Below are 26,270 nucleotides of genomic sequence, written 5' to 3' on the forward strand. Positions count from 1 at the left end.
GATGCTCACCTCATCGATAACAAGAACTTTGCCAACAGTGCTTGCTAGAATAGCCTTGGTTTTCTGCTCCGATTCGCCAAGATGTGCGCCTACGAAGTCCGAAGGATTTTTTGTAATGACTAAAACGCATCAAATATTAGTTACATAGCGCCATAAACTACAGAACACTTGCCTTCGCCATTACTCAAGAGGCCCAAGTCAGCCAGAAGCTGCCCAAATAATTTTGCAACCGTTGTTTTACCAGTTCCGGGTGAACCAGTGAAGATTCGATTCAACGAGACCTGAAGCGGCTCTTTCTCCTGCAGCTCCCGCCGATAGTTAGTGTTAATGAGATCCATGAAAACTCGAACAGTTTCCTTGACGGATTTGAGGCCGATCATGGCCTGAAGCTTTGCCCATGATTCATTGTCTTTCAAGGCGTCCGCTGGTTTTGGACCGATAAGGTCCTGGCTTAAGAGCAAAAAATCGTCAGGTCTCATTCCTGCGGCCCGTTCCTTGTTGATGCGAGCAGCCTGTCGTTCATTGATTTTGGCAAACATGTTTTGAAGTGCTCGAGCATTCCCAAACCCTTCCTTTCCACGTCCTCTCCCGAGCCGACGGATTGCAATACGGCCATATAGCCCATTAATGTCACCCTCGACCTTCATCTGGCCCTTGTACTTTTTGACGATGAGCTTTCGTAGCATGAGTAAAAGCTCGTCGTCTTTATAATCCTCGAAATTGAGTTGATAAGGAACACGACTAGGAATTCCAGGGTTATGCTCAAAGAACTTTTCCATCTCCTTGCGATAGCCTGCCAAGATGAACACCAGTTTTCCGACATTGTTCTCCATCTCAGCAAGCATGAAGTTCAGCACCTCCTTTCCACTGAGGCTGGTACCACTAACGAGCTGGTAAGCTTCATCGACAAAGATTGCTCCTCCGCCAGCTTTGAGCACATCTTCGATGTGCTTCTTCATTCCGGCAACACCGCTGTCACTGATACTAGAGCCAGTTGTCTCGATGAAGCGACTGCCAGGTAGAACGTCGACCGAAAAAAGAAACTGAGCATAAAGTCGCGCGACCGTTGTTTTCCCTACCAGAATTCAGTATGCGTCAGCCTTCCTGTGCTGTGCTCGATAACTTGAAATTTACCGACCTGTACCCGGGTTGCCAAGCATAACCACGTTGAACCTCTCATCTTTCCCGTCAACCCCTTGCCGTTTTAACAGGTCAATCTTTGCCTTGATTTTCAGAACTTGATCTTTGACTTGCTCCAAACCTGTCAGCTGCATCAAGGAGTCGATCTCGGGATTATGAGCTCCCTCCAACTGCTTCTGCCGCTCCCATTCTGCTTCCGAAGGAGATACCGTGCTCGCGTTCGAAGGCTGTGGTGCAACAATGGGTGCGTGTAGACCCGGGGATTGATTGGCCGCCTTTGGAGTGAGTACAACGGGAGCCGGTTGGATTTTACTGGCTAGGCCTAGCGTCGGTGTACCATTAGAAGGGGGAGGAACAATCTGAGGTGGTGGTGATGGTGGTGGTGGTGGCGGTGGTGGTGAAGGTTTCGCCGCCATCTTCTGGTTCTGGGCACGTAAACGGGCTAGATCCTCTTTTTTCTGCTCCAGCGCAGATTGCCGCTCTTGACGAGATCTCTCATCTTCGGCTCGTTGATTCTCTCGAGCGATCTCTTCTTCGATATTAGCCAAATCTTTCGCATGTGCCAGTAAGTCAGCGTCTCTCTTCTGTTGTTGCTTGAATGCTTCCTCTTGTTTCTTCTTTGCTGCCTTCGCTTCTAGGTCACATTTGCGGCATGTAACTGGAGCGTTTTGATGACATTGATACGACTGCGCATGACCTTGCGGACAAGTCGTCTTAATAATGACCGTGCACTTCATCTTCGAGTGGTCAGCAAGTTGGTGGCATTTCGAGGGACAGTCATGCAATCCACAGATCAAGCGGGTTCCACTGCGAGAGAATTGTGAGGCCATAGCTTAGAGTGACGAACCGCACAACGGGGCACCTACCATGGTTCCTTACAGCCGCCATCGGGGGTTTCATTTTCAAAATCAGCAGGCTCCCTCAAGGTCGCTTTTCGGTCTGGATGTCGTTCACATTTGACAGGAAGTCCGTCGTAAACGTGACCTCTAGACTTCAACATGTCAAGCAAACGAGTCCAGAGTTCACCGCCTTTTCGAGATTTTGTGAAAGTATCGGAGTTGCCGATCAATATGAGCGCATTACGGGCTCGTGAAAGGAGAACATTAAGCCGTTCTGGGGAGGACATGAACCCGATGTTGTGGTGAGGGTTGCTCCTAGTGAGCGATGCTATAATGATTTCACTCTCTTCACCCTGGTAGTTGTCTTCGTAGAATTTTAGCGGGGCAACACGTCCAGACCAGAAAAAGGAGACACTTACCGACAGTAGCCAACCGAATAGACTTTTTACCAACTTGTGCGTTCGCGGGCGTCGTCAAACCAGCTTGCACCAGATCATATGAATCCAAATCATTCAGAACAGGATCGTTATCAGCCATGAGCTCTTTGCGCAGTCTCTGTAACTGCCCGAGATAAGGAGTGAGAATGGTGATTTTGTCGGTTCCATATCCCTGCTGGGCGAGGTATTTCAATGTCTTCAGAACCATATTAACCTCGAAGATATTCTGTTTTGATGACGTCGCATTCATGTCCCTTCTTTCGGCTACGTCTGCAAGATCGTCCTCTGGATGACTGTGGTTCAAGAAGATGATGACGTCTTGTAACCCTCTGAGAGACGGACGATTTTGCGTATCGGAGGCATCAATGAGGTGAGGATAGCTCAACTCTCGAACAAGCGAAGAGATCTCAGGCCTCATACGGTGCTGCTGATGGAGAGTCTCATGAGGATATCCTTTCAAAACCAGGCGTTCAAAGAGGGACATGTTGAGATCGAATCCTTCACCCTTCTCAACAGTTAATGCGTAGTTGTTGGCCTTCGGGCGTAGCTGCCTGAAAAGGAGTTCTATCAGCCGGAGGTTGTTAGCAGTTGATATAAACCCACTGATGGTCACCGATCAGAATGAGCTGGTCAGTCCGTTCATTCATCGCCGTAAGGATGTGACTCTCTAGAATTTCGCCGGCCTCCTCAACCAGAAGAACCTCTGGAGAAGCACGCCGTATTTGGTCGTTGTACTTGGCAGCAGCGGTAGTAGTACACCCAATGATGCGTTTGTTGACAATGATTGAGTTATCCTTCTCCGAGAAGATGTAAGATATTTGCTTCAGGGAATTGTTGTACCGCGACGCAACGCTGGTGAACTGGGCCAAACGTTCCTTGTTGATCTCAGCAGTCCACCGTGCCAAGAGGATAGTGCGCTCAGGTTTGGGTTTGGTCCAGATTAAATTCTTTGAAAGATTGGGATACATTCCACTATCTTGGCCTCGTATCCAGCGAGATATGAGATATATAGCTGATACTGGCTTTCCGTTGGGCCCGATTTGGGTCATTCCATCTTCCCCACAGGGAACACAGAAGCTGGAGTAAATTTCGGGTTCTTCGAATTCAAGATAGTCAAGGATGTTTTGTGGGTCAACGTTGCTGTTCATATCCGGAAATGCCTGTATGAGGGTTTCGATATGATTTTTAGCCTCCGATTTAAGCGCATCGATACGCGCCCAGTTGTGATGATCCAAACGGAAATTGGAATTCCGACTGAGACTGCTCAAGATAAGGGGAGCTGTTCGGGATGTGGATTTACCCCCCAAGCGGACGATACTATCTTGAGGAATCCCAATATCCATGAGATCCTCTAAGAACTGGTCCAAGGCGTGATTAGTGTAGCATACGACAAGGATTTTCTGATCTGTATGGTCGTGCAAGGCTTTCGCGAGCAATGCGCCGATGAAGGACTTTCCTGTCCCTAGTATTCATGTCAGTCTGAGCTTGAATGACTAGAGGTCCTGGAACACAAACCTGGAGGCCCTTGAATGAGAGATACCTTTTGAGTGAGTGCGGCTACCAGAGATGCATGTTGTGATGCGTCCAACCTTATTGATTTTTGAGTTTTCAACAAGGGCTGCAGGTCGCAGTCAGGATTTCCTCGGATGAGGTTGACGATTGTCGATGGCATATGGAGAGGCGTCCGAATAGTGTTTCCCTCCTGCCAATGCAAAAACTCTTGATGAAGAGACAGTTCCAAAGTGTCCTGCAACGCCTTTAAAATCGGCTCATATGAAAACACAGCTGTATCGAGCACGACTAGTCTGATGTGTTTGGCATCCTTCAGCTTGAGAAGCGTGCGTTCGGTGCTATGTCCATCAATGAACAGCACCAGTACGGGTGGTTGCTTTGTTAACAAATCTTCGTCACGGTTCAGTGTCGGGAATGCAGTAATCTCGTTATCGATGATGAGACAAGACCACGATTGGTGTCGAAATGGCCTTGTGTGATTGTTAGTCAAGAATTTTTTCCGACCAGCGATGTTCTTCTCCTTTATAAGATCGTCTTTGCACCTGAGTTCAAGTGCCCAGTTCGTCCGCCTGTTGTCTGGACCGAAATGAAGACCGCGGAAAGAAAGACCATCTATGATGAGACCCCTCCGTCTTCCCTTTTTCACCCCTGCAGCAATGGACAACTCTTCTTTCATCTCGTACAGCATATCCTCCCTTAACAGCCTAAACTCGTTATCGAGATATATGCCTAGACGTTTGTCTTTGGTTTCAGGATCATCCAGACAGGATTTTGGAAGAAGGAAAGGTTGTTCCGTGCATCGTACTTCGCCAGCTGTAGGGAGAATCTCAATCTTTCGAAAATCTGCGAAGTCGTTATCGTGACGTCCTCCAGCAGAGAGGACATTCCTGACAGAAGCCACGGCATCTACTCCTGCAAGAATAGATGAAACACGCCCAACAAGGTCTCGAACAGTGGAGTATGGGGAATTCTTCAACATGGTAATGATGTCTTCTTCGACCGTGTTACAGCTGAGCTCTGTAGCGCCGAGGATGGACATGGAGGTGATTTGCAGAAGAAGCCACGCGAATCCCTCTTGGCCGGCTTGTTGTAGTTTCCCTTGGCGAAAGGCGTGCAAAAGGGAAAGCCAAAATATTGGGGGTTCCACAATAGCATGAATAACTTGATGAAGGTATGACCCTCCACTGATACCCGCTAGTTTTGGTTCCCGAAAGTATTGGAGGATGGAGGCTGCACGACCATTGTAGAACGTGGGTGAAGAGTCGAACCGCATGCTTGCTTGCAGAGATGATAAACCTGCCTTGTTCGAAATGAGGCGGCTAACGCATGTCGGCGCATCAGATTGGGCAAGGAGAGCATCGATAAAGGTAGTGTAGTTGAGAGACGTGAGGGCCAGTTTCCCTTTGGTTATAAGGTCAAACTGCTTCTCGAGTCTAGCAGTCCTGTCCATGTATCTGTCCCACGAGGTCAAACAACGTTGGGAGTGAGAGGTGATACGAGGGTGAACTTCAATATAAATACCTTCGGCTGGCGCGTATACAGCCTTACTACGCATCTAAACTTAATCACAAAAAGAATCAACAAGGTGAGCGTCAATCGCCCACATCCATATTCCAGAAGACTCGTTCTAGCTGCGGAGAGCGCGAGTATTGCAAATAGAAGGAAACGTTGATGGCATGGTAAATGAGATAACTCGAAGTAGGTATGTCTTGACCAGAGATATAGTGCCAATGGTGGGGTTCCTCTTCTTGCAGATTCGTAAGGTCCTCGTTTTTAAAGAACAAGCAAGATAGAATCTGACCTCGTTGCTGCGGATATCTAGTCCAAACTTGGCATAAGGTAACTTTTTATGACAGGACTCGAACACGTACTGCGGTCCTGCTCTTTTCGCTTTATTCAACCCAGTATGCTCTAAAGCATTGTCGTTGATGTCGCAGAATCCGTCCATAGTAGCTAGCGAGAGTGGCACAAAACTGGCGAATTGGTGACGGTCGAGGGAAAAGGATTTCGAGCGCTGATTCGCGGTCACATGAGCGTTCAGACAAGACTGACGAGCTAGCAGGAGGGGTCAATTGGGTAGCATGTCCGATCCGTTGACCCCCAATTTTGGCTGTTTTTGGTACATACTTTTCGGTTAGTTTCGGTGGGTTTTCGGTACATATGGATCGGGTAGGGAAATTTTGGTCCATTTTATGTACATAACCGATACAACCTCACGCCTACGCTACCTGAATATTATACTAATTTTTAGGGTATACGACATGCCAAAAAAACAAAACCTACAGAGTACCTACCCTCAACCAGGACAACCCAGCTGAGCCAATTTTGTGTACACTCGGATCGGTCTTGGCTACCGACGAGGCAATTTACGCACACCCGGGATCGGGGGTGGTGCTCAATTTGGGTCATTTTCGGTACACTAGGATCGGAGGGTCGACCAAAATAATACCTCTTTTTGGTACATCCCGGATCGGACGATCCAGGTATTGACCCCCCTCCTGAGCTAGCATGATACTGTATTCGATATATGAAAAGCCATGAAAGTCCTATGTAAATAAAGGCAAAGGGAGAAAGATCCCTCCGAGCGTCTAGAAAGCGATTGAACGAATCAAGACGGAGGTAAAACTCCCACATTCTTCGCCTCGAAAACCAAACCAAACTTCTGTCTCAGATTGTTGGGAACAACGTCGCCATAATACACGTCGAACGAATTAGTCAAGGGCTCCGGACTGACGGAAAAGAACGAGTATCCAGCGGCTTTCGGAAACTGAGGATCGAGGGTCGCGTTCAAGACCGATGTTCTGAATGGCAAGAGGAACGGATTGAACGTCTGGAGACGGATTTGAGCGTCTTGGGCATACTCGTCTTTTACCTAAATACTCGATCAGTAGTGGTCTTCCACCATGCAAGTTCTGACTTACTGCAATGACAATCAGAGAGGTAAAGTTAGCCTGGGTGGCGCTGAAGTTAATCTTGCTCCGCGTAACATCGTAAAGGACATCATGCTCCTCGACCACATACCCAGAACCATCGTCATTCTTAACTTCTGTTTTCGGAGACCCATCTTTCTCGTCAATCTCAAACCAGAACTTGGCGATAGATTTAGCGGGGTCGATGTTGTCAACCATGAACGTGTACTGCAAAGCGGTTTTGCCGTGACCTTTGGTCAACAACGTCGTACCGATCTGGGATACGTTGGTAGCAGGAGATGTGCATTTCTCCCCGCACGGAGAAGTACCATCACGGTCAACCCAGACGAGGCTGACTTCTCTGTTGGGATTATCCTTTGGATTGAGGATCTGGACGCGTTTCTTTGGTGAGTGTTGGTTTCTATCATACTGGGGGACACTTACTCGCAAACTCGCCGTCATGACCAGTTTATTGGTGTCATCAGTCACGGATAATCTGGCCGTCCCAACCTTGAAGTCGAAAGGATCGATGACATCGGTCAAGGCTACATTTCGGGGGACAGTGTTGATCATTCGTTCAAAGAGAGAGGCGCAGGTGCTCCTGAAGTCGTTTGGGGACGTCAGACTAGGTAACGCCGAAAATCAGCACGCGGGCTTGAATCTTGATCGAAACGAATTCTCTTACTTACCTTTGCATAGTCGCGTTTCCGTCGCTCGAAAAGATTCTCAAGTCCGAGTTCATGGTTTCATTAACTCCAACTACGAGAGGATTAGTAGTCGATCCGTCAAGGTACTGTGTCACTCTATTTCCCGGGGAGGTCAGAAAACAATCCGGAGAACAGAGTTGATAACTCACACTCCGTTATCAAATAATCTAGTCTTCTCGTTGAAGAATACAAACGGCCTGTCCTTCAATACTTCTGGAAAGTCCTGCTGAGTGACACCACCGAGTACATGGCCACATGCAGTAAAGGAAATCATCTCCGAGGGAGTGAAGCCCGCTTTCCTGAACCTTTCGGTGAGTAGAGCCAAATCCTCTTGGGGTTGAGGAACTCCCAGAGGACCACTGGAGGTTGCGTCAATACGACCTGCCCTGTAAGGGATCTTGGGTCCATCGCACGAGACGGTGCCTATGACCACGCCGGCCGCGATAATGTCCGCCACTACAAAAAGTGTTGACGAAGTTGGGGAGAGCACGTGGTGAGGACAACTTACGGCTGAAAAAAGGAGCCGAAAATCCCAAAAAGTCCCCGATACTACGGTTCATTCCAATATTCTGATTGGAGTTGATGAGTCGAGAACGTATACAACACGAACAGAACAGACCTCTGCACGATCGAACTCGTAAATGACAGAACCGTCAAGGCCTCCTGTGCCGTCGTCTACATTATACGTCGACATGTCGTGAAAAGCCTGACTGCATGTCAGGAAACGGGTTACGGGCCAGCTAAACACGAAGGAGACCTCACCAAACGAATCCATTGGGCCGCAACTGTTGTGTTATCTCTAGCGGCACAATTGGCTGTAATGTTTTCAAAGAAGGGTTGCTCATATAGGACGCTGTCTATCCAGTCCATTTCAGGAGACGGCCAATGAAACGTCTTGCCGTGAGTCATAAGAGCCCCGGTCAGTAGAAGCAACGATGAAACGCGCATGATGGGTGTTTGAACGCGCTCTGGATGATATGGGAGGCGTCCTTTATATACTCGATCATAATAAGGTCAGGCGCGCTTCTCCACGTTGGCCCGCCTTCGCGGTAATCGCAGTGCTCCCTGTCAAAATTAGTGGGGCTTTGGATCCACAGAGTATTGTTTTCGTACTCAGGGTTAATAGGATGGGTAGGCCTGAGGCAACACCTTTTACATAGTTGTGCAACGGTAGGTGGCTCGTGGCGCTGCGCCGGTGAAGCGCCCATCAACTGAAGAATGGATCAGAGAATCTCGTACTCGTAATTGAAACAAAATACTTACTTTGGTTTCGAAGCGAAAGATGGGATCATGCCAAGGAACACGCAGTGAGTGCGTGAAAAAGAAAATTATTGTGTATAATGGTATAGTAATGAACAAGACCATGTAAGTATCCCGGCGTTCCTCAATAATCGGCTTCAGGGTGACAATGTTTTTGCCATTCATTCCTCCCACCGAGAAAGTCGGAAGGCGGGCTTGCACACCTCTACAGCTCAGGGAACCGACGTCAACCAATTGACCAGCAATCTACAGTGCCCACTCGACCAAGTGTGGTGACATCCAAGGGTGTGACCGAAAGTACCTCAACGTGTTCCTCAACCAAAGCTGAACGAGAACCCGCCAGGATGTCTTCCATCAAAGCCACCACCCCCAAACTGTGCGAAGAGTGAAGCAATATCGGCTTGTGACATTCCGTGCATACCACCCATACCACCACCGTTGTTCATACCGTCCTCGTCGTCACCCATGTCATAACGTTCCCGACGGGCGGGATCAGAAAGGACCGCATGAGCTTCGACAACAAGTTTGAATTTCTCTTCGTCACCTCCCTACAAAGGACGGCATTAGCATATTGGATTGGAATAATGAGGCTTCCATTCCCACCTTGTCCGGATGATGCTTCAAGCTCTCCCTCCTGTACGCCTTCTTGATCTCTATCTCAGTGCAATTTCGTTGAAGACCCAGGATCTTGTAATAATCCTTAGTCTTACTTCTCTTCAAAGCGGCCTCGGCTTTCTTCAGCTCGTTTCGTAATGCACGCACATCAGCGTCGCTAGTGCTGCCGTCTTTATGTGCCTCCGTGATAGCAGATTTAAAGTCGATCACAGCCTTATCAAAGTTATCCAAAGCGAGATGAATTCGAGCACGGGTGCGTAGAGCTTTAAATGAATTCGATACGAGCTCGATGGAGGCGTCGACGTCCTCTAAGGCCTCTTGGTAACGTTGAAGCTGGTTTTGCACAGGCAGGGTGATCAGCATTCCGCACTGGTACATAGACCACAGTCGACTTACTTTGACAAGCGTAGTCGCCCGGTTAGACAGTAAGGTCGCTCGAATGTTACCACCCTTGCCCTCTTCCTCTTCACTACCTACAAGCTATAGAAAACTAAATCACCGTCCTGAACGTGTCCAATTATAATTACCTACCTCTAAAGCCTCAGCATATTTGGCGACAGCTTCCTCCAATTTCGAGGATTTGAAAAGTTGATTTCCTTCCTCCTTCAGCCGCTCAACTTCTTTCGTCCTCTTCCGTAGCCGCTGAGCAGGGATATAAGATGGATCAAGACGTAGCGCATGCGAGACGTGTTGAAGAGCCTGCGGTAGCTTTCCGTTTAGGAAAAGAACGAGACCACGAAGGGTAAGATTCTCGGGAGAATTGGGATTCAATCGGAGGGCTTCGTTTGCTGCAGTGTTTGCACCATCAATATTTCCCTTTGACAGTTCCAACTCAATCCTCCACGTATTCCACTCCAATGGAATCTCGTCCCCTTCTGCCTCAATCGTACGAAAGCACTTGTCTAATGCGAGCCTAGCCATACCCCAGTCCTTTTTCGATCTGGCCTCCTGGAATCGCTTCAGGTGACTCTCTAACTCTGATATTTTTGTTTTGAATTGTAGAGCTGACGGGTTTTTAGGTTCCAAGTCTAGAACGGTTTTAAGAGTTGAAGATGCTGGAGTAGCAGAACCCAATGCGAGCTGGCATCGAGCCAAACGTAAAAGAGTTTTCGTTGAAGGGGAAGCAGCCTGAAGCACAACAGCTTGCTGACAGTCTTCTAAGGCTGGTCTGAACTTCTTGATAGACATGTAGGCTGCTGCTCTGTTCGTCAAGAAAGCTGGTTCTGATGTGTTCATTCCTGGTACAACAAATCGGTTTCACCACACAAAAGAAAAAGAAACACAGTAAAGCTGACCGATGGCTTTGGTGTAACACTCAATGGCCTCTTGATAATTCCCTGCTTTGAAGGCCGTGTTTCCCTTTTCTTTAATCTTTTCTGCATCTTTGATCGGGTCCTCTTCCGCGTCCTGAGGCTCGGGTTCAGGTACTGGGGTGGTGGCTGCAGGTGAAGGTGACAGAGGCGTCGTACTACTTGGACCAGCTTTTGGAACTTCAGACTTCTCAGCTGATCCATTTCTATCCGCCGAAAGCAATATATTTGTATTTTCAATATCTAACAGAGAGGCAATGCAAACGCCAAACTCACTGATTATTATCATCATCTGACACTGCTACTGTCACTGCTGCTGCTGCTGCTTTCTTGTTTTTCTTCTTGTTTCCCATTGTATCGAAAGGTAGCAAGCCTCAGAGAGGTTGTAACAAAAAGCGATACAAAGAGAAAGCGAGGAAGATGTGAGCAGATGGAGGCACGCGGTACAAGCCTGAGCTTTGTCAGCTCCTATTCTTATTTCCTCACGGTCCTCATTGCAAAATGCAAACTAGAATGCGGGGAAGGAGAAATTTTGTAAGTCACCGGGCTCCAAGCTTGTTTGTACAATCATATAGGGACCACAGTCGCTTCAGCAAGCCTCCTCGCTGTCTGGATGTGGAATATGGTCGCTTGCTTGGAGCTGAATCGTCTCCCAGCTAAAAGGACTCAAAAATTTTCGATACACTGGAACAATTCTACATTTACTATCTTTACAACCACCGCCTTCGAAAATTTCATTCGGCGTACCCGACCAGCGACTCATCCTTTCCAGTGTTACCATTGCGAGTCTCTGGTTCTGGGAATGCGCAAATCAGCTCAGCAGGCCAACGGCTCTAGCTTGAGGGACTTACTGTGAACCGGCTCCCGGGTGATGATTTCATACGCCCTGTCGGCAGCCTTCAAATCCTCGTAATCCCAGAGATTCAGATTACGGTCGAATTCTTCCTGACCATCTATAGGATTCGAACGACGGTTAGCTGGTGGTCAGGAAAACTAAAAGCTATTACCCACCACTGACACACTGTTTGCATTTCTTATCAGCATTCAAGGGGTCTCCAGAGAAGTTGAGAAGTCCACAGGACTTGCATTGCTCGACCTGGAACACAGTATCTGGATGAGAAGCATAGCAGAGGACCGGAGCTGCTTTTTTTCAATCTGACCTTGCGTATCAAGTTGTCCTGTCGAGCCATGTCCTCATCATCGTCGGAGTCCCCGCCGTTCAAGTACAGGCTCTCGATCAAGTTACACTGACCGCAGAGCCCAACAATCGACTTGCGAGGGAACTTTAAACCACATCCGATTCCTTCTTCGGAACGACACTCGGTGCGATGCCTCGTCGGCGGCGGCCTAACCACCGCTTGGACATGACGAACCATGGAAAGTAACAATTGCTGGAGAGTGTGATGCCACTTGGAAATAATATCAGATGTGGATGGAACGAGTTAGGTGGGTGTTTTTATACAGAAAGCTAGGACAAAGGGAGCAGGAGTCAATGTGAAAACTAGCGATTTCATTCTGTAACAAAGGTTGGACAAATGACTTTTTGTCCATGATCGCTAGAAGAGCTCTCGCTTTGTTTGTTGTGCCATCTGTAGGGCCACGCCGCCACGGTGGAGTCTTACGCGGGCACGTGCAGTTCCCTCCTGTCCTCAACATGCCCTCAGATCTCGAGATTCTCTCTCCAGCATGTGAAAACACGAACGAAAAGCCAATTGACGCGTCTAAATCATCTGCTGAAACTTCAGTGAGTGTGCCTTGTTCTGTTCCAGACGTGTTGTTGACAACTCGTCGCTCCTCAGACGAAAAAACGCAAATCGGATGCAGCGGTAGCCGATACACCTAAGGGCGAAAACGACCCAGCTCCTAAGCCCAAGAAGGCCAGGAAGAACGCGGCTGCCTCTTCGTCTCCAGAGGGGCAAGACCTCTTCTCCATCTCGCTCCCTGGCGATGAAGATGGCACAGTCGAAATCTACGACTCGTGCAATGAAGTCCGACGTAAAATCAACGCGCATTTGAGGTCACCTATCACCAAAGCTCAGTTCTTACGCGACATCGTACGCGCTGCCTATCCTGGATCATACGACTCGATCAAGATTCAGTCGAAGCAGCTCAGCGATTTCTTGACGAAGAAAGGTCCTACTGCGGGTAGCACCAGCAGAGTCTTTTATGCTGCCTATGTTTACTTTGAGAAGAAGAGGCTGAGTGAGGGAAAGGGCAAGTCGAAGCATCGGCTGGAAATGGAGGCGCAATGGGGTGGTCAAGGGGGGATGCCGAGGGAGCGAGAACAAAGTTATCTGTGTGGGCCCGGAATGATTATAGTTCAGGACGAACTTGGAAAAATTGGCACGGCATATGTTGGGATGGGCTATTGAATTCGGTCGTGCACCAGGACAAAAATCTTTCTTGTTGCTACTTGCCCCAACGCACGGACCTCTATTTTTCTCTCCAATCCACATCTAGCACCTTCGCACTTTTATCTTTTCATTCGTAAAAAATCAGTTGGTTACACTAGTAACGGGAGTGTACACGTCAATACTGACCTAAAATTGACCGAATTGACCGTCGCTAAATTGGCTACTGTATGATTCATCAGAGCATCCAGAGCATCCCTGATTTCGGGGCGAACCGTCTAAATCCGTTACAGCATTATTCGAAATCCGACAGGCGCTTCTACCCCATTCTTTTGTTCTTCTATATTACCTCTCCTTTCTATATTCAACCTTCTATATTCAACCTCTGTCTTGATGGTGAGTGTGAAAAAAAAGACTTGATAAAGTGTCATCTTTGATTCGTAATTACTCAGTTTCAATGCCAAGGCGCTTAATTCATGATGTGCAGCGGAGTTTAAATAATTTTGCGTAGGAGTTCACAAGGTTCAGGTGTGTAAGTAACGGATTGTAGAATTGAACATCCCTAATATTCCTTTCTCATCACCACTGTCGTCTATGTCGACGATGTCTTCTCTAGCTATGTACAGGAAGCATCGTCTCACAATCGCACTCACAAACTCTCTTCTAACACTCCTTCCCAATTCCTCGGCTTCTTTGTTTGAGAACGGGAAATCGGTACTTCTCTTGTATGTCCTGTTGACGCAGTCACTGAAGGTATATCGCCATCTTCGAGCGAGGACTGTTACGGGTACTTTGCGGGAATTCTATACTTGGGTTGCTCAGGTACGACCTTGCAAATCCTAGAAGTACCAAAACTCAAGTTAAGGAAATCTAGCGAATCCTCTTCCTTCTAATCCGGCTACCTTCGACTAGTCGGACAGTAAACGCACAACTCAGTCAAGCACGAGTCGAAATTGAAAACCGCTTAGTACCTAAAGGCCCTAATGTCACCCGTCACTTAGAGTTACCTGCCAAAGGCCAAACCCTAGAATGGATACTCGCAGAGATGGACAAGATGGACCACGAGTCTCCGAGCCACACTAACTGGAAGCAGGGAAAATTGAGTGGTGCTGTATATCGTGCGTTACTTCTACCGTCATAACGCATCTCCCACTTACCGTAAGCTCGTTCACTCGATAGATGGTGGCGATGACCTATCCCAAATCATCGTGGCCGCCTACAGTCGATACTGTGTTACCAACCCTCTACATCCAGATGTCTTCCCGGCCATCCGAAAAATGGAAGCAGAAATCGTCTCTATGTGTCTACGGTTGTACAGTTGCCCTGATGGGGCCGGCACCATGACTGCCGGTGGAACGGAAAGTATCATCATGGCTGTTAAGACGCACAGGGAGTGGGCGAGGAAAATGAAAGGTATCACGGAGCCTGAGATGTATGTTTTACTTGCATCATTTTGTTGCAGAGTTTTGACTGTTGTGTAGGGTCATACCAGTAACGGCGCATGCAGCTTTCGACAAGGCAGCGGCATATCTAAAGATAAAAGTCCATAGTATCCCAGTGGATTCTTTCACTCGTAAAGTCGATATTAAACGTGTCAAGAGAGCGATGTACGTACCTCGTCACCTTGCACTTCTGTGTCTGAGTTTCTTCCTTCAGAAACGCCAACACGATTATGGTAATGACCCCTAGCGTTAATGAGAAAGTCGGACCAGGCTAATATCTTCACAGGTCGTCGGCTCAGCGGTCAATTTCCCAGACGGCAATCAAGACGATATCGTTGCACTCGGTCAGCTTGCTACCAAGTACAAAATCGGCCTCCACGTCGACTGCTGTCTGGGCTCTTTCATCATGCCGTATCTCGAGCGTGCTGGGTTAGCTGACGGGCTTGAGGGAAGGTACAAGCTGGAACCGTTTGATTTTAGAGTCCAGGGTGTTACCAGCATCAGTTGCGATACCCACAAGTACGGGTTTGCGCCCAAGGTAAAGCGGAGGTTAAACACTCTTGAATCTCCCTAGTCTCATCGTTCTGTCCAGGGCACATCAGTGATCATGTATAGGACTCCGGAACTAAGAAGGTTTCAATATTATATCTTCCCTGATTGGCCTGGTATGTTCCTCTTTCCACCGTGCACGCTCCTGTCCTCACTTCGTCCGCGATAGGCGGTGTCTATCCCAGCCCGAGTTTTTCCGGCTCAAGGTTTGTCTGTGAGAATAAAGTGGTCTATCTGCTGATGGGTCGTGTCCGTGTACTAGGCCTGGTGCGTTGATCGCAGGATGCTGGGCTGCCATGCACCATGTAGGTGATAGGTAAGCGCACCATATTATCATCGCTCTACCTGCTCAAGCTAACCTCCGCGAATCTATAAATACAATCTCCAGCGGCTATCTTTCCTCGTGCCATGATATCGTAACCTGTGCCCGGAAAATCGCCGAAACCATCCGAACGAGCATTCCCGAGCTGTATATTTTGGGGTCGCCACCTGCCTCTGTGGTAGCTTTCGGATCGAAACATCCCAAGGTCAATGTGCTTGAGGTTGGGGATAGGATGAGTAAGAAAGGGTGGCACTTGAATGCGTTGAGTGGGCCGGCTGCGGTTCATATTGCTTGTACGGTAAGTGCTCTGTTGTCCGTCCTCCTACATACATGCATGGTACGAACCGGTGTCGGGTGGGGTCTTGAATTGTGGAAATTGAGCGGTCTTCTATTACCCCGCATTCTGGGAAGACTTCTTTGTATTCAATTTCTTATATGAATTGATAACTAACGTCTTTATTGCAGCGATTGACACTACAGGTGGTCGACACATTCGTCAATGATCTGAAGGAATGCATCAAGGCGGCTAAGAGTAGCCCTGTCGGAGGGGGAACAATGGTCACTCTCTATGGTGAGTCTCGCATCTATTTCTCTTCTCCCTTGTCGTCCATGCGGTATCCTACGATACGGATTGTGAATAAACTCCCCGCAATAATCGAGGATACAACTCGGGATAGATCATGGCGGTGTCATCTCGACGTAGAATTCCCCACTTGATTCATTGTGGATCATAATGATGCGAAGCTGGGTGCCACCCTCTTCCGTTCTACATATCCTTCCGAATCACAACTTGAATTTATATGTGTTTATAGGTTTAGGCAAATCCAGCGCTGTCGGACCGTCGATGGTAGGTGAAATTGCGACGGCGTTTTTGGATACGATGTACAAGGCATAGCCATGGGGGCGAGTGTGAAGCGATCGGGAGGTTCCGGATACGCAACGTTGCTTGTTACTTATCTCATTGGATGACTTCCCGTAAGGATGTGCAAATAATCTCCTTTCAAATAAAAGTTTTGATGTAAATTGGAAATTGGGAAATTGTCGAATTATTTGCAGATGCCTCCCGCAATGCTGGAAATTTGCATGAAGTGCTCGGATTTATCACACGTGTGGTAGCTCGCCAAGGGCGTAAGCGCGGACAAACTTCCATATCTGGGCTGGAAACCATGTGGACTCACCTCGCTTAACGAAATATTGCAGCAAAAACAGTTTAGAAAGGGGTCGCTAGGCCTTTCTAAATTCAAGAATTTAGAACATGCCCTGATGTTCAGATTCTGGTATTTGTTGCCAGGTATCACTCGCTTAACATATCTCCGATGATTTTCAGCGTTATTTGCAACGATATTTACAAATAATCCTTACGGGAAGTCATCCATTATCTGAACTCCAAGTGCTTTAGAGGACATGGTCGGAATTTCGGATATGGTATTTCGGACATGATTATACATACTTTCGGGCTGAATCGGCCCTGAATATCGTAAGTGTATCCTGATTCATCGGACGAATCGGGGACGATACCGGGGACCGGGTTCCTACAGTAAGTACCTGGTTCTGCGTTCTGCACATTGAAAATGCATTTACCATTACATCCATGAAAGAAACGTTCAGTCTGTTCTGTTCATAGCTAGTGCTACTCAATTAATAACGTCCTAGAAGGACAGTGGCTGGCGGAAAATGAGAGGGAAATTTGCTTATGCAGGATTGCTAAGCCGACGATAACCGGCAGCACTTCAGCCCTGGAATGGACCGAGATAAAAATAAGATTATAACATACATCATGGCCAACATATTGACCCTCCCTCCACCTCTCTTTTCCACTACTTGCTCTGGAGCATTGCTTAGAGTAGCGCCATGTAAGTCATTCCTTTTCCACATTTCCATTCCTCCAGCCTCATCCTCCCCCTGTCTAGTATTGACAGGATAGCATGGCTTTTGTCTTCAATGGACCTCCCCCTTCCGTCGACGACCACCACCCGCACCATGAAACCTCGACATCGAGCTTCTTCCCGTTCTTGCATCACCCTCCAGAGAACACTGGCGACATGCAGCCACAACACCATTTGAAGGATAAAGACCGTCCTCGACTAGAAATTTTGCTCGATAAAGAATGCATCTATCTCAAAGGAACAGGTGTAGACGTCGAGTCGGCGCGTCTTTCAGGCCATGTTGCCCTTTACCTTCTAGAATCCACGTCTATCAAGGAAATTACTCTGCAGTTCAGAGGGAAAGCCAGGTTACCAGCAACAACACATGAACCGTGCGTTCTCCTTTCATACAAGTATGAAGAGCCCAAACTGATCTTTGTGCTTACAGGACGACTCTCAATTCCGCGCCTCTTACTTACATCGTCTGCAATCATGAATGGTCTTTTCTCGAGGGCGAAAAAAAACACTCCCATACTCTCAAAGCCGGTCGTCACCTTTTCCCTTTTCAACTTCAACTCGGCGGTTCACTGCCCTCCAGTATCTCCACCACAATCTTTGGTGGTGCCTCAGTAGCCTACAAGTTACGAGCGCATGTCTCTCGTCCCGGTTTCAATAATAACCTGCAAGCTGTTATCCCAGTAAACGTCGTTCGTTCATTCGCGCCGGAAGCACTAGAGTATCAGCAAACTCTTGAGATCGAGAATACATGGCCAGAGAAGATCATGTACTCGATCATGATTCCACACAAAGCTTGGGCGGCCGGCGACACGCTTACTGCGCTCGTCAAATTCTCACCATTATTGAAAGGCGTTGGGGTGCTTAATATCAATACGTCAATTAATGAGACGACAAAGGTGTACTCAAAGAGTGGTCATCAGGAGGCGAGTAGGGTTGCCGGCTCTGCCAAGCATGAGATCATTGGTGGAAAGGCTGTGGAAGTGAATGAGGACCATCATCAACCGAGTAAACTTGCCTCACCTTTACACCCTCAATCACCGTCCGGCGGACCTCCCAATCGATTGTCAAACGGTGCAGGGGCAGGAAACTACTTCACGTTTAACCCTCAAACCCACACACATACAGAACCAGAAGCTGGTCCCTCCACGTTTTCCTCTCGTCCATCGACCCCTCCCCCACCGGATGGCTTTGAACTCTCCCAAGACGATATCGTCACTTACTTGTCCATACGCATTCCTCTCACTATCACTCCTACACACGGACTCGATCCTATCATAGTCACGCATCGAATCCGTTGGTCCATCCTCCTCGTCAACCCCGACGGCCACACGTCCGAACTACGTTGCTCCCTGCCTATTCATCTCCTTGATCACCGTCTATATGAAGAAGCCAGGATGCATACTACGGAATCGAGACGCTTACTCGTCGGTTCATCCGATGTTACCGCAGCCAATTCGTCTGAAGTAGACGATGATATGGAACTGCCCAGTTATAGTGCACACCTCCGGGATAGAGTGGCAAACATGTATTTGCCGGAAAGTGTCATGATGCGTGTAACGAATCCATGGATCAGGAATAATGTCAGTCCTGTAGCGTATCCTGGTGATCTAGGTTCTCCCTGGCCGCTTTCCCCTTCCGGTTGTGTAAGCCAGTTAGAAGCTCAAGCGTTTGGGGTTTCGAGTCTACCTTCCTCGCCTCGGAGTGAAGGTTTAAGTCCGGGTTTAGGAGGAACACAAGCTTTGGAATGGGTCAACTCCGAGTTGCTGCTCTCCTTGACAGATAGTCCACCTGACATGAACATGACCCCCCGCATTCCTCCTTCACCTGCTCCCCCTTCCTTCACCCATCCTCCAACGCCCGGTTCTGGTTCTAACTCTGAGCCCGACTCCTACCCGAGTTCGAGGTATCATAGTCGACCAGGCAGTCGAAGTTCATCTCCTGAGCGTAGCTCTCCAACTCACTCTGCTTCATCCAGCGAGACATACATCCATAGCCACTGCAATGCCTCGAGAAATGTACACGGGGTGTTCAAAAATGCCATGAAACCCTTCACTTCCATGAATCCAGCTAGCGGGTGGCTACACAGCTCTAGGTCAGGGAGCCACGGAAATTTAGCTTCTATGGTTTCGCATTCCCATGGCCATGGCCATGGATCCACATCCCACTCTCCCCATCTCCCATCTTCGCATCTTACTCCAGACAACACATCGCCGCCTTCGTCACGACCTACTTCTTCCCATGAACCTCCTGGTGCTTTGAATTACACGACGGGAACGGCATTGTTACATCGTGCGTTTACGGAGGTACCTGAGTATAATGTCGCAAATAGAGGGTTTTTGGGTGGTGTTCCTCCGCTTAGCAGCTTGCGTGGGTTACCGAGTTATGAGGAGGCTTCGGGTAGTGGGAGTGGAGGATTGTCTACTCCGTATCTTTCTCCTCAGCCTTCTGAGGGTGATTTGGTGGAGAGGTTTGGGCGCGCAAGTGTGTCGACGTAGTCTGTGTTGTAAGGCGAGGTTTTTTTTTGTTTGTTTTTTTTTGGCGTTTCTTGTCCCCTGGTCCGTTCGTAATATTCGCAACTCCGATTTAGTCCGGTGTCGTGAGTTGAGGCTTTTTTGTTGTTATTTTTGTTTTTGGCGTTTCTTGTCCCTGGGTTCCTTCGTAATATTCGCATCTCATCATTTTGCGCTTCGGCATATATACATCCTGTTTCCTACATCTCCGTTACATTCATGCAACTCTCATAGATCTCCCTTTCTCTCTTTGGATAGCATACACCTCCTACTTACATATCTCAACTCTCCCATCTCTATCAATTTCAGTTAATGTACTTAACACACATAGATATAAAAAGAGTTAATAATCCCAGACGTAGCGAGGAGCATGAGACATCAACGACGGACATCACCTACGTAACACCCTATTTCTTCCTCAACGAGCACATCAAGAAAGTGTTCCCCCGCTCCCATATATATCCCATCCCTTGCTCTAACAAGGCTGCCGCGCAAGGCCTAAATGACGACATTGAAGTTGCTGGCGAGGCGGTCTTTTTTACTTCTACCTAGACGATTTCTTCTCCCTCTGTCATGCTCTTCTCTTCTGTAAAGCCTCTCATCCATGGAATTATCGACTTGTGCCTTTGTTGTGACTCTGAATAGACATGCATTGAATGACTTTGGAATCGACCTTTTTGTCAAGGACATATATACCAACCATGGGAAGGGACAGGAAAAGAAAATAGAACTATAAACCCTCCAGGATGCTGGTAAGCCTCTATCGTATAAGGTGATGTGCAGAATTTGGTCATGCAACCTGCCTGAAGAAAGGGCCATTTCAAATTCAACACACGTAGATACAAAAAGAGTCGATAATAATCCCAGACATAGTGAGGAGCAGCAACAATGAAAAAAAGCAGAGGATATGTACATAACAAGTCCTTAAGCACAAATCTATCAACACCCCTATTTACACACGACTATCCCTTCGAGGCGGAGTCCTCGACACACTGTCTTCTTGTTTCCGACTGCTACCTTTTGCAACGCGATTCGGCGTGTTGCGACCAGACGGTGGAGGCGTCTTCTTGCATAAAGAAGCAGGCGGCAACCCAACCAACCTTGACAATGTCCATGGTAGCTCGAATCCAGCTCGGCCAGCATAGACAACGTATCTTGACAGCTCAAGGTGAAGAGTAGGATAGTAAGTTGTAGACGCCTTTCGCGAGATCTGTACCCAATGGTAATTTCAGTTTTACAAACACTGAGGACAAGTAACAGAAAGTAAAAACTAACCAGAACGATTCGCTCGAAACCTGACAGGAACAGATCGGAATGGAGTTTGTATGCCGAGAGGTCATGTTCTTTGGGCATGTTGAGATCTGCGGCAGCTTGGGCAATGGCGTTGACAAGTTTAAGGTGCGCTGTCTGTTTCAAAGTATCAGTTGAAGCAGGATTCAAACACAAAGCCGTCTTACAAAGTAACTGATCGCTTCGAACTCCACTCCTCCAGTCATCCCACCAGGTGCTCGAGGTTTCTCCACTTTGCCCTCATCCGTCTCAGCAAGAAGCCAGATGGTGTTATTAGGGTGGCAGAAAACCCAAAAGTAATCCCGACAGACATCGGAGAGCTCTTGGAGGTATGCCTTGTATATCCTAGGGCGATGGAGGTTCTCGATGAATTCGTGAGGCTCTAATGGAGTAGAATCAGCAGCCTCAGCGGTTGGAGGGGCCGGGGTGAGTAACAATCCTCGAATAAATGAGAAGATAGATCTGTGAGGTGCAGGTAGGGTGATCAGCTTGCTGGAGCTTAATGACAACGAGGTCATCTCCCAAATTTCGCGACGGGGTGTGGTAGACCTGCCATTACCCATGGAAGGAAGGGAAGAGGAAGGGTACAGATCGAATAGACCTAAGAGGAGTTCGACGATGAGTTGTCGAGAGGATACGTCGCCTGGTTTTTTGTCTGAATAGAGTAACATTACAAGTTGCGCGAATGGCGTAGGGCTGGAGCTTCTCAAGGCGGCACACCCAACGGTAGAAGTGGTCAGAGCCTTGAAGCAACGAAGGAGTTCATGCAGAAGTTGATCGTCGTGCTGTTCCTCCCTTAATAGAACTAATTAGAGAACGACTCGTGCACATGAGCCAAAACATACCTCCATTCAACCTCAAGAATTTCATTTAGCCTCGTCAACAACGCGGTGTATCCACCCGCATTCAGAAAGTCTTCTGTCCAACTACGAAACGTCGCTTAGCGCAGGAGAGGGAGGGTGACAAGAAATAGTAACCTTGCTGATTCGTTTCTCAACATGAGACGTAGCTTCTTAACACTCTCTACTTCTAGAGTGGTGCTCGAGGTTCCGGAGAGGATACTGACGAAGTTGACAGGAGAGAGATTTCTGGGAAGAGTGGAACTTTTGTCTTTGGAGGGCTTTCCTCCACTTGTCAAATCTACCGTAGACCCCGAGAGGGGAAGATTGATTTGACTGCGTGACAGAAAGCCAGAGCTTAACGATATTCCACGCGAGTGCCCACTAGCTTTTCTCGACGGTGAACCAGGAGAAGATTGCTGGGAATCAAGCGCAGCAAAAGGTGGTCTTGGAGGTCTCAAGTCATACTCCAACCCTTTTAAGGCATGAGGGGAGTCTAGTGAATCGGTGCTGCGTGTTCTTCTGAGTAGCGTTCCGGGTGGTGATTGTGGAATTGTGGATCTTTTGACAGTGAGATTCATCCCTCGAGACGATTTAAGCATAGCTGCCTTGACATTTGAATCCATTCCTGCTAGTTTCGGCCGGAGTGTTGGAGGTATCTGAAGTTCATCCTGAAAAAACTGACGTTTAAGAGTCCATAAGGAATCGCGGGTTTGCTACTCACGAGGAGTTGGTCGAACGCCTGGTGCATCTCCGTTCCTTGTTCTTTAGATTTGCCATCTCTCTTCTTCTTTTCTGGGAATCCTTTCGAAAGTAGCCCTGGTTTTCCGACCTTTGCTGTCCCAAGACCAGGTTGGACCTCATTCGAACCAGGCTGGTTTTCCTTGTCTGTAGGTGGAGGCTCGGCGAAGGAGGTCAACATCGTGAAATCTGAGGATGGTATCCTCTTTGAGGGTAGAATAGATTTGAACATGAATGAGTGATCGTCTTCGTCGTGAGTAAGTCGTTAGCAATGAGAGACGGTGGGGGAAGCGATGGTAACTCGAGTTTGGTTCGATTTGGCGCGTGTTCGATTTGCTCGACGCGAATCCGCACGTGATCGCTACGGTGTCCAACGCCGGCCCGGGTCGCGCCTCGTGGTGAACTTGAACCCATCCATGGGTTTAAACGACTGCAACAGTCTACCCAATAGGCTACTACGGTGTCTGCGACACTTATTTAGTTTCCTTGACGCCAGGATTGACACCGGTACCGGGATACCTCGCACAAGAAATAGCCATCCTTCTTTCTCCACTTCGGTCGATGTCGATCGAGAAATAAACTTGCCAGCGTGGTATGCGCAGAGGTTTTATGGTATAATGGTACCCGATGATCGTAGGGATGTGACATACAGCCCGATTCGTATAGGAAAGTTGAGGGAGAGCAAAGGAATGTTCTCTGTTACTGCCTCTTGACTGCTGTATGCTAATGCATCTCTACATTTATCTAGACGATCGAGACATTCCCGTCATTGAAGAACAAATTCGCCTGCACAATTTGGAAACCTTAGCAATTCGAAGCTCGTGCGGTGAATCGAACTGTTTGGATACCTCCTGGTGTAGACAAGATGATTCAGAGCATACGAGGAGGGAAGGTATGCGGTTGTCCCAACGAGTGGTGCCACCATTCTCTCGACGTAGTTGGAATCGCCCAGTCTCTTGACATTTCTGCAACCTTTACCTGTTCATGGCGACTATCTTACTTCCGACCTTACTTGGTTCACGTGCATGTTTGAAAGTTCATGGCGTTACTAGCGGCGTTCAGTTGGGTTGATTTAGGTTTACTTTGAACGCTAATCCTGCAGCAGTACAAAAATACCGTTGCTAAAATACTAAGAAAAAGAATCAAAATTTCGGTTCATACACAGTAACTTCACAGTCGACGTGTACTCGAACATACTAAGGAGAGGAAAAGAAGGAAAACAAACGGTTACATCAACACTTGGTCAACAGCTCAATGCTGATTAGTACCACCATTGATTAGAGTTGTCCGGGTTACAATCCCAGATTTGGAGCTTTGGAAGGTAGGAAGGCGGAATTTCAATCACTATCGTAATCGGAAAAATGGGGAAAGAAACACTCACATGATTCCCAGCAGTCAAATTCCCATTCGTGATATCAACACACTTATTCTTCCCAACCCAAGATATCACACTTGAAGAATACATAAGAGCCCATTGCTGGCTCGTACTTCCCTTAACGCAAGGCCAGATCTGTAGAGGCGTCCCGTTGGCATCGCTTCCACCACGAACGTCGAGGCATTTGGATCCTCCGTAAGTCTTAATAGGACCCGTCAAGGGGAGGACGGGGAGAACCCAGGTTTGGTTACCGGCTAGGAAAGTATTTGTGATGTGGTCGCAGAGGGCGAGGGAGACAGCTGCGCCGTCTTTGTTAGATTCGGCCACCATGCACATAAGGGGGGCTAGGGGGGTAGGAGTCTTAGTTATTCGCGATCCCAGTGGTTCGGAAGGCGAATAAACGTACTACTAGGATCAGGAGGGCCACCAACGACTCTTTCCCAAACAACTTCGTTATTGGGAACATTATACCCGTACCACTGTTGGTTCGTGTTCCCATCGACACACGTCCAGATCTGGAGTTGAGTTCCGTCGGTGACAGACCCACTGGGGAGGTCGACACATTTGTTGGTGCCGGTCCATTGAAGATGGCCGCCTCTGGTGACAGTCCACAGTTGGTTAGTGTTTCCGGCGACGCAATCCCAGATTTGAATTTTGGCTCCGTCCGTGTTGGCGCCCCCCACGACGTCCAAGCACTAACGAAAACAGAGAGGAGGGGAGCCTTCATGCCTCTGGTCATGAAAAAGAGGCCTGAAGGGTAAACGTACCTTGTTATTAAAAACCTTGATCTGTTGGGGTTGTTCATCTTGCCTGGTAGGGAGGAATAAATCCCAGGAATGGTTGGCAACATCTTCAGTATTGCAATCGTGAATAACGACGGGGGTCCCGGCGGTGTTGGAAGGCGCGGATATACATCCTTGCTTTCCAGCGAATCGCCCTGGAACAACAACGAAGTAAATGTCGACAAGCTCATGGAAACAATGAGATGAACGAGACATACAGGTAGGAGCAGAAGTTTGAAGTTGGTATGGAGACGCAGCGGCGACTGCGACGAACGAGAGAGAAATAACTGTAGTGGTACGCATGATAGAGAGACCAGCTTCAGAGAGGATGTCTGTGTAGATTGATACACCTCCTGGCCTCTATAAGTATCGCGTCCGGCGCTTAGAAACATGACGGCGAATCGCCGGTCAGAATCTACACGCCACCAGTTGGCGAGTAAGTTCAATCAACCTTGAAACTTTAAAGTGTTGTAACGTGTTGAAAAGCCAGTGACGTCGAAAAGCAATATCGCGATCTGACAGGACATGCTGCCGAATGTGAGAGTAATGGATGAACCGTAACGAGCTGTAAGGAAGTACGCCGGAGGTCGTCATTGATAATGCCCCTCGATATCCCTTTCACATATTCCCGAGGTCTGTGTAGGTGTGATATGATCATGATCAGATAATGAAGCTGGTTACTTGCTTAGTGTCCCCGAGTTCAGTGGTAATGGCCCTGGGCAAGCTACCTAGTAGTGCTGATACTATGTGGTAGCCGTTCGGAAGAAGTAAGTAACAGCTGAAATTGTTGTGAGAAGGATTTGAAGGATTTCCCCGTGGGGTGGCGGAGGGAGAAGGCGGAGGGAGCGTGGCCTCTCTGACACATGGCGTTCAAACACATCCCCAACCGATCCACGTTCCACCCTACTACCCACAACGAAGTTCAAACTCTACAAGTCAACACCACTACTCGAAACTGCCAAACGTACGTGAACCACGCACCAGCGCATAACCCCATACCTTGAAGAACCATGGGGACGATCAGTGAAAAGCTTCCAGAACAACCCACGACGAGGCTCGCGAAACCCAAGGACGAAGAAGGGAAAGAGGCGACGGCAAAGCGCACAAGCAGAAAAATCACTGGAAGAAGATCCACGCTCACTGTTAGTATACTCAGATGGATCCTTCATGAATTTCCAACAGTAGGCGCAGCAGTGGTCGCATACTACAAGGGAAAGGAGATAAACATTGGAAAATGGGACTAGAAGGAAGAAGAGCGGAAGTTTATGACGGAGAAATGGCGGCACTCAGCATGATGCATGATGGGCGCGAAAATGGCAATCGACTTGTGCAGGCGCATATAATATATGACGACAGCAATGGGATCCTTATACCCTTATACTTACAGGTTTAGCGAAAGTAATGTACTCTAGGCTTCTCAAGGACTGTACAGAAAAAAACACGCTAGAGTAAAGAGA

The 26,270-nt window shown here is 48.1% G+C and overlaps 10 protein-coding genes across 11 annotated transcripts; 3 read left to right on the forward strand and 7 right to left on the reverse strand.

The window, feature by feature from the left end:
• Positions 1-140: 140 nt before the first annotated feature.
• Positions 141-5,378, reverse strand: E1B28_000385 (uncharacterized protein; the record flags this gene model as incomplete). Its single annotated transcript, XM_043146203.1, has 6 exons — positions 141-1,075; positions 1,139-1,947; positions 2,007-2,343; positions 2,399-2,967; positions 3,020-3,878; positions 3,932-5,378. 6 exons carry the CDS (start codon positions 5,376-5,378, stop codon positions 141-143), a joined length of 4,956 nt encoding a protein of 1,651 aa, XP_043014903.1.
• A 142-nt stretch (positions 5,379-5,520) lies between these two features.
• On the reverse strand, positions 5,521-5,876 carry E1B28_000386 (uncharacterized protein; the record flags this gene model as incomplete). Its single annotated transcript, XM_043146204.1, has 3 exons — positions 5,521-5,672; positions 5,730-5,746; positions 5,800-5,876. 3 exons carry the CDS (start codon positions 5,874-5,876, stop codon positions 5,521-5,523), a joined length of 246 nt encoding a protein of 81 aa, XP_043014904.1.
• Positions 5,877-6,321: 445 nt separating this feature from the next.
• Positions 6,322-8,509, reverse strand: E1B28_000387 (uncharacterized protein). Its single transcript, XM_043146205.1, has 8 exons — positions 8,307-8,509; positions 8,164-8,250; positions 8,053-8,113; positions 7,694-8,000; positions 7,527-7,640; positions 7,282-7,462; positions 6,850-7,227; positions 6,322-6,800 (listed from the first exon to the last, which is right to left on the reverse strand). Exons 1-8 carry the CDS (start codon positions 8,490-8,492, stop codon positions 6,537-6,539), a joined length of 1,578 nt encoding a protein of 525 aa, XP_043014905.1. The 5' UTR covers positions 8,493-8,509; the 3' UTR covers positions 6,322-6,536.
• A 344-nt stretch (positions 8,510-8,853) lies between these two features.
• Positions 8,854-11,181, reverse strand: E1B28_000388 (uncharacterized protein). The gene is made up of 6 exons (XM_043146206.1): positions 11,006-11,181; positions 10,715-10,935; positions 9,951-10,657; positions 9,816-9,899; positions 9,408-9,752; positions 8,854-9,352 (listed from the first exon to the last, which is right to left on the reverse strand). Exons 1-6 carry the CDS (start codon positions 11,080-11,082, stop codon positions 9,119-9,121), a joined length of 1,668 nt encoding a protein of 555 aa, XP_043014906.1. The 5' UTR covers positions 11,083-11,181; the 3' UTR covers positions 8,854-9,118.
• A 163-nt stretch (positions 11,182-11,344) lies between these two features.
• On the reverse strand, positions 11,345-12,289 carry E1B28_000389 (uncharacterized protein). 2 transcript variants are annotated; one of them, XM_043146208.1, is made up of 4 exons: positions 11,890-12,289; positions 11,741-11,825; positions 11,581-11,682; positions 11,345-11,525 (listed from the first exon to the last, which is right to left on the reverse strand). In XM_043146208.1, exons 1-4 carry the CDS (start codon positions 12,103-12,105, stop codon positions 11,464-11,466), a joined length of 465 nt encoding a protein of 154 aa, XP_043014908.1. In that variant the 5' UTR covers positions 12,106-12,289; the 3' UTR covers positions 11,345-11,463. The 2 variants fall into 2 exon arrangements, with proteins under 2 accessions (XP_043014908.1, XP_043014907.1); XM_043146207.1 differs by having other exon boundaries at positions 11,741-12,289.
• A 94-nt stretch (positions 12,290-12,383) lies between these two features.
• On the forward strand, positions 12,384-13,101 carry E1B28_000390 (uncharacterized protein; the record flags this gene model as incomplete). The annotated part of the gene is made up of 2 exons (XM_043146209.1): positions 12,384-12,473; positions 12,529-13,101. 2 exons carry the CDS (start codon positions 12,384-12,386, stop codon positions 13,099-13,101), a joined length of 663 nt encoding a protein of 220 aa, XP_043014909.1.
• Positions 13,102-13,626: 525 nt separating this feature from the next.
• On the forward strand, positions 13,627-16,454 carry E1B28_000391 (uncharacterized protein). The gene is made up of 12 exons (XM_043146210.1): positions 13,627-13,902; positions 13,955-14,198; positions 14,260-14,512; positions 14,562-14,687; positions 14,737-14,755; positions 14,809-15,060; positions 15,115-15,187; positions 15,241-15,277; positions 15,334-15,387; positions 15,460-15,691; positions 15,859-15,964; positions 16,206-16,454. Exons 1-12 carry the CDS (start codon positions 13,675-13,677, stop codon positions 16,286-16,288), a joined length of 1,707 nt encoding a protein of 568 aa, XP_043014910.1. The 5' UTR covers positions 13,627-13,674; the 3' UTR covers positions 16,289-16,454.
• A 726-nt stretch (positions 16,455-17,180) lies between these two features.
• Positions 17,181-20,142, forward strand: E1B28_000392 (uncharacterized protein). The gene is made up of 3 exons (XM_043146211.1): positions 17,181-17,246; positions 17,304-17,650; positions 17,707-20,142. Exons 2-3 carry the CDS (start codon positions 17,319-17,321, stop codon positions 19,769-19,771), a joined length of 2,397 nt encoding a protein of 798 aa, XP_043014911.1. The 5' UTR covers positions 17,181-17,246; positions 17,304-17,318; the 3' UTR covers positions 19,772-20,142.
• A 444-nt stretch (positions 20,143-20,586) lies between these two features.
• Positions 20,587-22,958, reverse strand: E1B28_000393 (uncharacterized protein). The gene is made up of 6 exons (XM_043146212.1): positions 22,640-22,958; positions 22,054-22,586; positions 21,922-22,002; positions 21,244-21,871; positions 21,062-21,193; positions 20,587-20,996 (listed from the first exon to the last, which is right to left on the reverse strand). The coding sequence occupies exons 1-6, from the start codon at positions 22,886-22,888 to the stop codon at positions 20,739-20,741; spliced, it is 1,881 nt and encodes a 626-aa protein (XP_043014912.1). The 5' UTR covers positions 22,889-22,958; the 3' UTR covers positions 20,587-20,738.
• Positions 22,959-23,917: 959 nt separating this feature from the next.
• Positions 23,918-26,103, reverse strand: E1B28_000394 (uncharacterized protein; the record flags this gene model as incomplete). Its single annotated transcript, XM_043146213.1, has 5 exons — positions 25,032-26,103; positions 24,799-24,968; positions 24,438-24,726; positions 24,038-24,375; positions 23,918-23,968 (listed from the first exon to the last, which is right to left on the reverse strand). Exons 1-5 carry the CDS (start codon positions 25,114-25,116, stop codon positions 23,918-23,920), a joined length of 933 nt encoding a protein of 310 aa, XP_043014913.1. The 5' UTR covers positions 25,117-26,103.
• Positions 26,104-26,270: the final 167 nt, after the last annotated feature.

The sequence above is a fragment of the Marasmius oreades genome, chromosome 1 (assembly GCF_018924745.1).
Source record: "Marasmius oreades isolate 03SP1 chromosome 1, whole genome shotgun sequence".
Classification (NCBI taxonomy): Eukaryota; Fungi; Basidiomycota; class Agaricomycetes; order Agaricales; family Marasmiaceae; genus Marasmius; species Marasmius oreades.

Excerpts from the sequence above, each read along its gene's own strand:
- E1B28_000387 (XM_043146205.1), bottom strand. The coding sequence starts at position 8,492 with ATGCGCGTTTCATCGTTGCTTCTACTGACCGGGGCTCTTATGACTCAC. Across the intron at positions 7,641-7,693 it reads AGATTATTTGATAACGGAGT|AGTGACACAGTACCTTGACG; the intron begins GTGAGTTATCAA and ends CCCGGGAAATAG. Across the intron at positions 7,228-7,281 it reads TCATGACGGCGAGTTTGCGA|ATCCTCAATCCAAAGGATAA; the intron begins GTAAGTGTCCCC and ends AAACGCGTCCAG.
- E1B28_000388 (XM_043146206.1), bottom strand. The coding sequence starts at position 11,082 with ATGGGAAACAAGAAGAAAAACAAGAAAGCAGCAGCAGCAGCAGTGACA. Across the intron at positions 9,900-9,950 it reads AATATGCTGAGGCTTTAGAG|CTTGTAGGTAGTGAAGAGGA; the intron begins GTAGGTAATTAT and ends AGTTTTCTATAG. Across the intron at positions 9,353-9,407 it reads TGAAGCATCATCCGGACAAG|GGAGGTGACGAAGAGAAATT; the intron begins GTGGGAATGGAA and ends CGTCCTTTGTAG.
- E1B28_000389 (XM_043146208.1), bottom strand. The coding sequence starts at position 12,105 with ATGGTTCGTCATGTCCAAGCGGTGGTTAGGCCGCCGCCGACGAGGCAT. Across the intron at positions 11,683-11,740 it reads ATGCAAACAGTGTGTCAGTG|ATGGTCAGGAAGAATTCGAC; the intron begins GTGGGTAATAGC and ends CGAATCCTATAG. Across the intron at positions 11,526-11,580 it reads CACCCGGGAGCCGGTTCACA|AACCAGAGACTCGCAATGGT; the intron begins GTAAGTCCCTCA and ends GCGCATTCCCAG.
- E1B28_000391 (XM_043146210.1), top strand. The coding sequence starts at position 13,675 with ATGTCGACGATGTCTTCTCTAGCTATGTACAGGAAGCATCGTCTCACA. Across the intron at positions 14,513-14,561 it reads GGTATCACGGAGCCTGAGAT|GGTCATACCAGTAACGGCGC; the intron begins GTATGTTTTACT and ends ACTGTTGTGTAG. Across the intron at positions 15,061-15,114 it reads AGTACGGGTTTGCGCCCAAG|GGCACATCAGTGATCATGTA; the intron begins GTAAAGCGGAGG and ends CGTTCTGTCCAG.
- E1B28_000392 (XM_043146211.1), top strand. The coding sequence starts at position 17,319 with ATGGCTTTTGTCTTCAATGGACCTCCCCCTTCCGTCGACGACCACCAC. Across the intron at positions 17,651-17,706 it reads CCAGCAACAACACATGAACC|GACGACTCTCAATTCCGCGC; the intron begins GTGCGTTCTCCT and ends TTGTGCTTACAG.
- E1B28_000393 (XM_043146212.1), bottom strand. The coding sequence starts at position 22,888 with ATGTTCAAATCTATTCTACCCTCAAAGAGGATACCATCCTCAGATTTC. Across the intron at positions 22,587-22,639 it reads AGGCGTTCGACCAACTCCTC|GATGAACTTCAGATACCTCC; the intron begins GTGAGTAGCAAA and ends CAGTTTTTTCAG. Across the intron at positions 20,997-21,061 it reads GTTTCGAGCGAATCGTTCTG|ATCTCGCGAAAGGCGTCTAC; the intron begins GTTAGTTTTTAC and ends CATTGGGTACAG.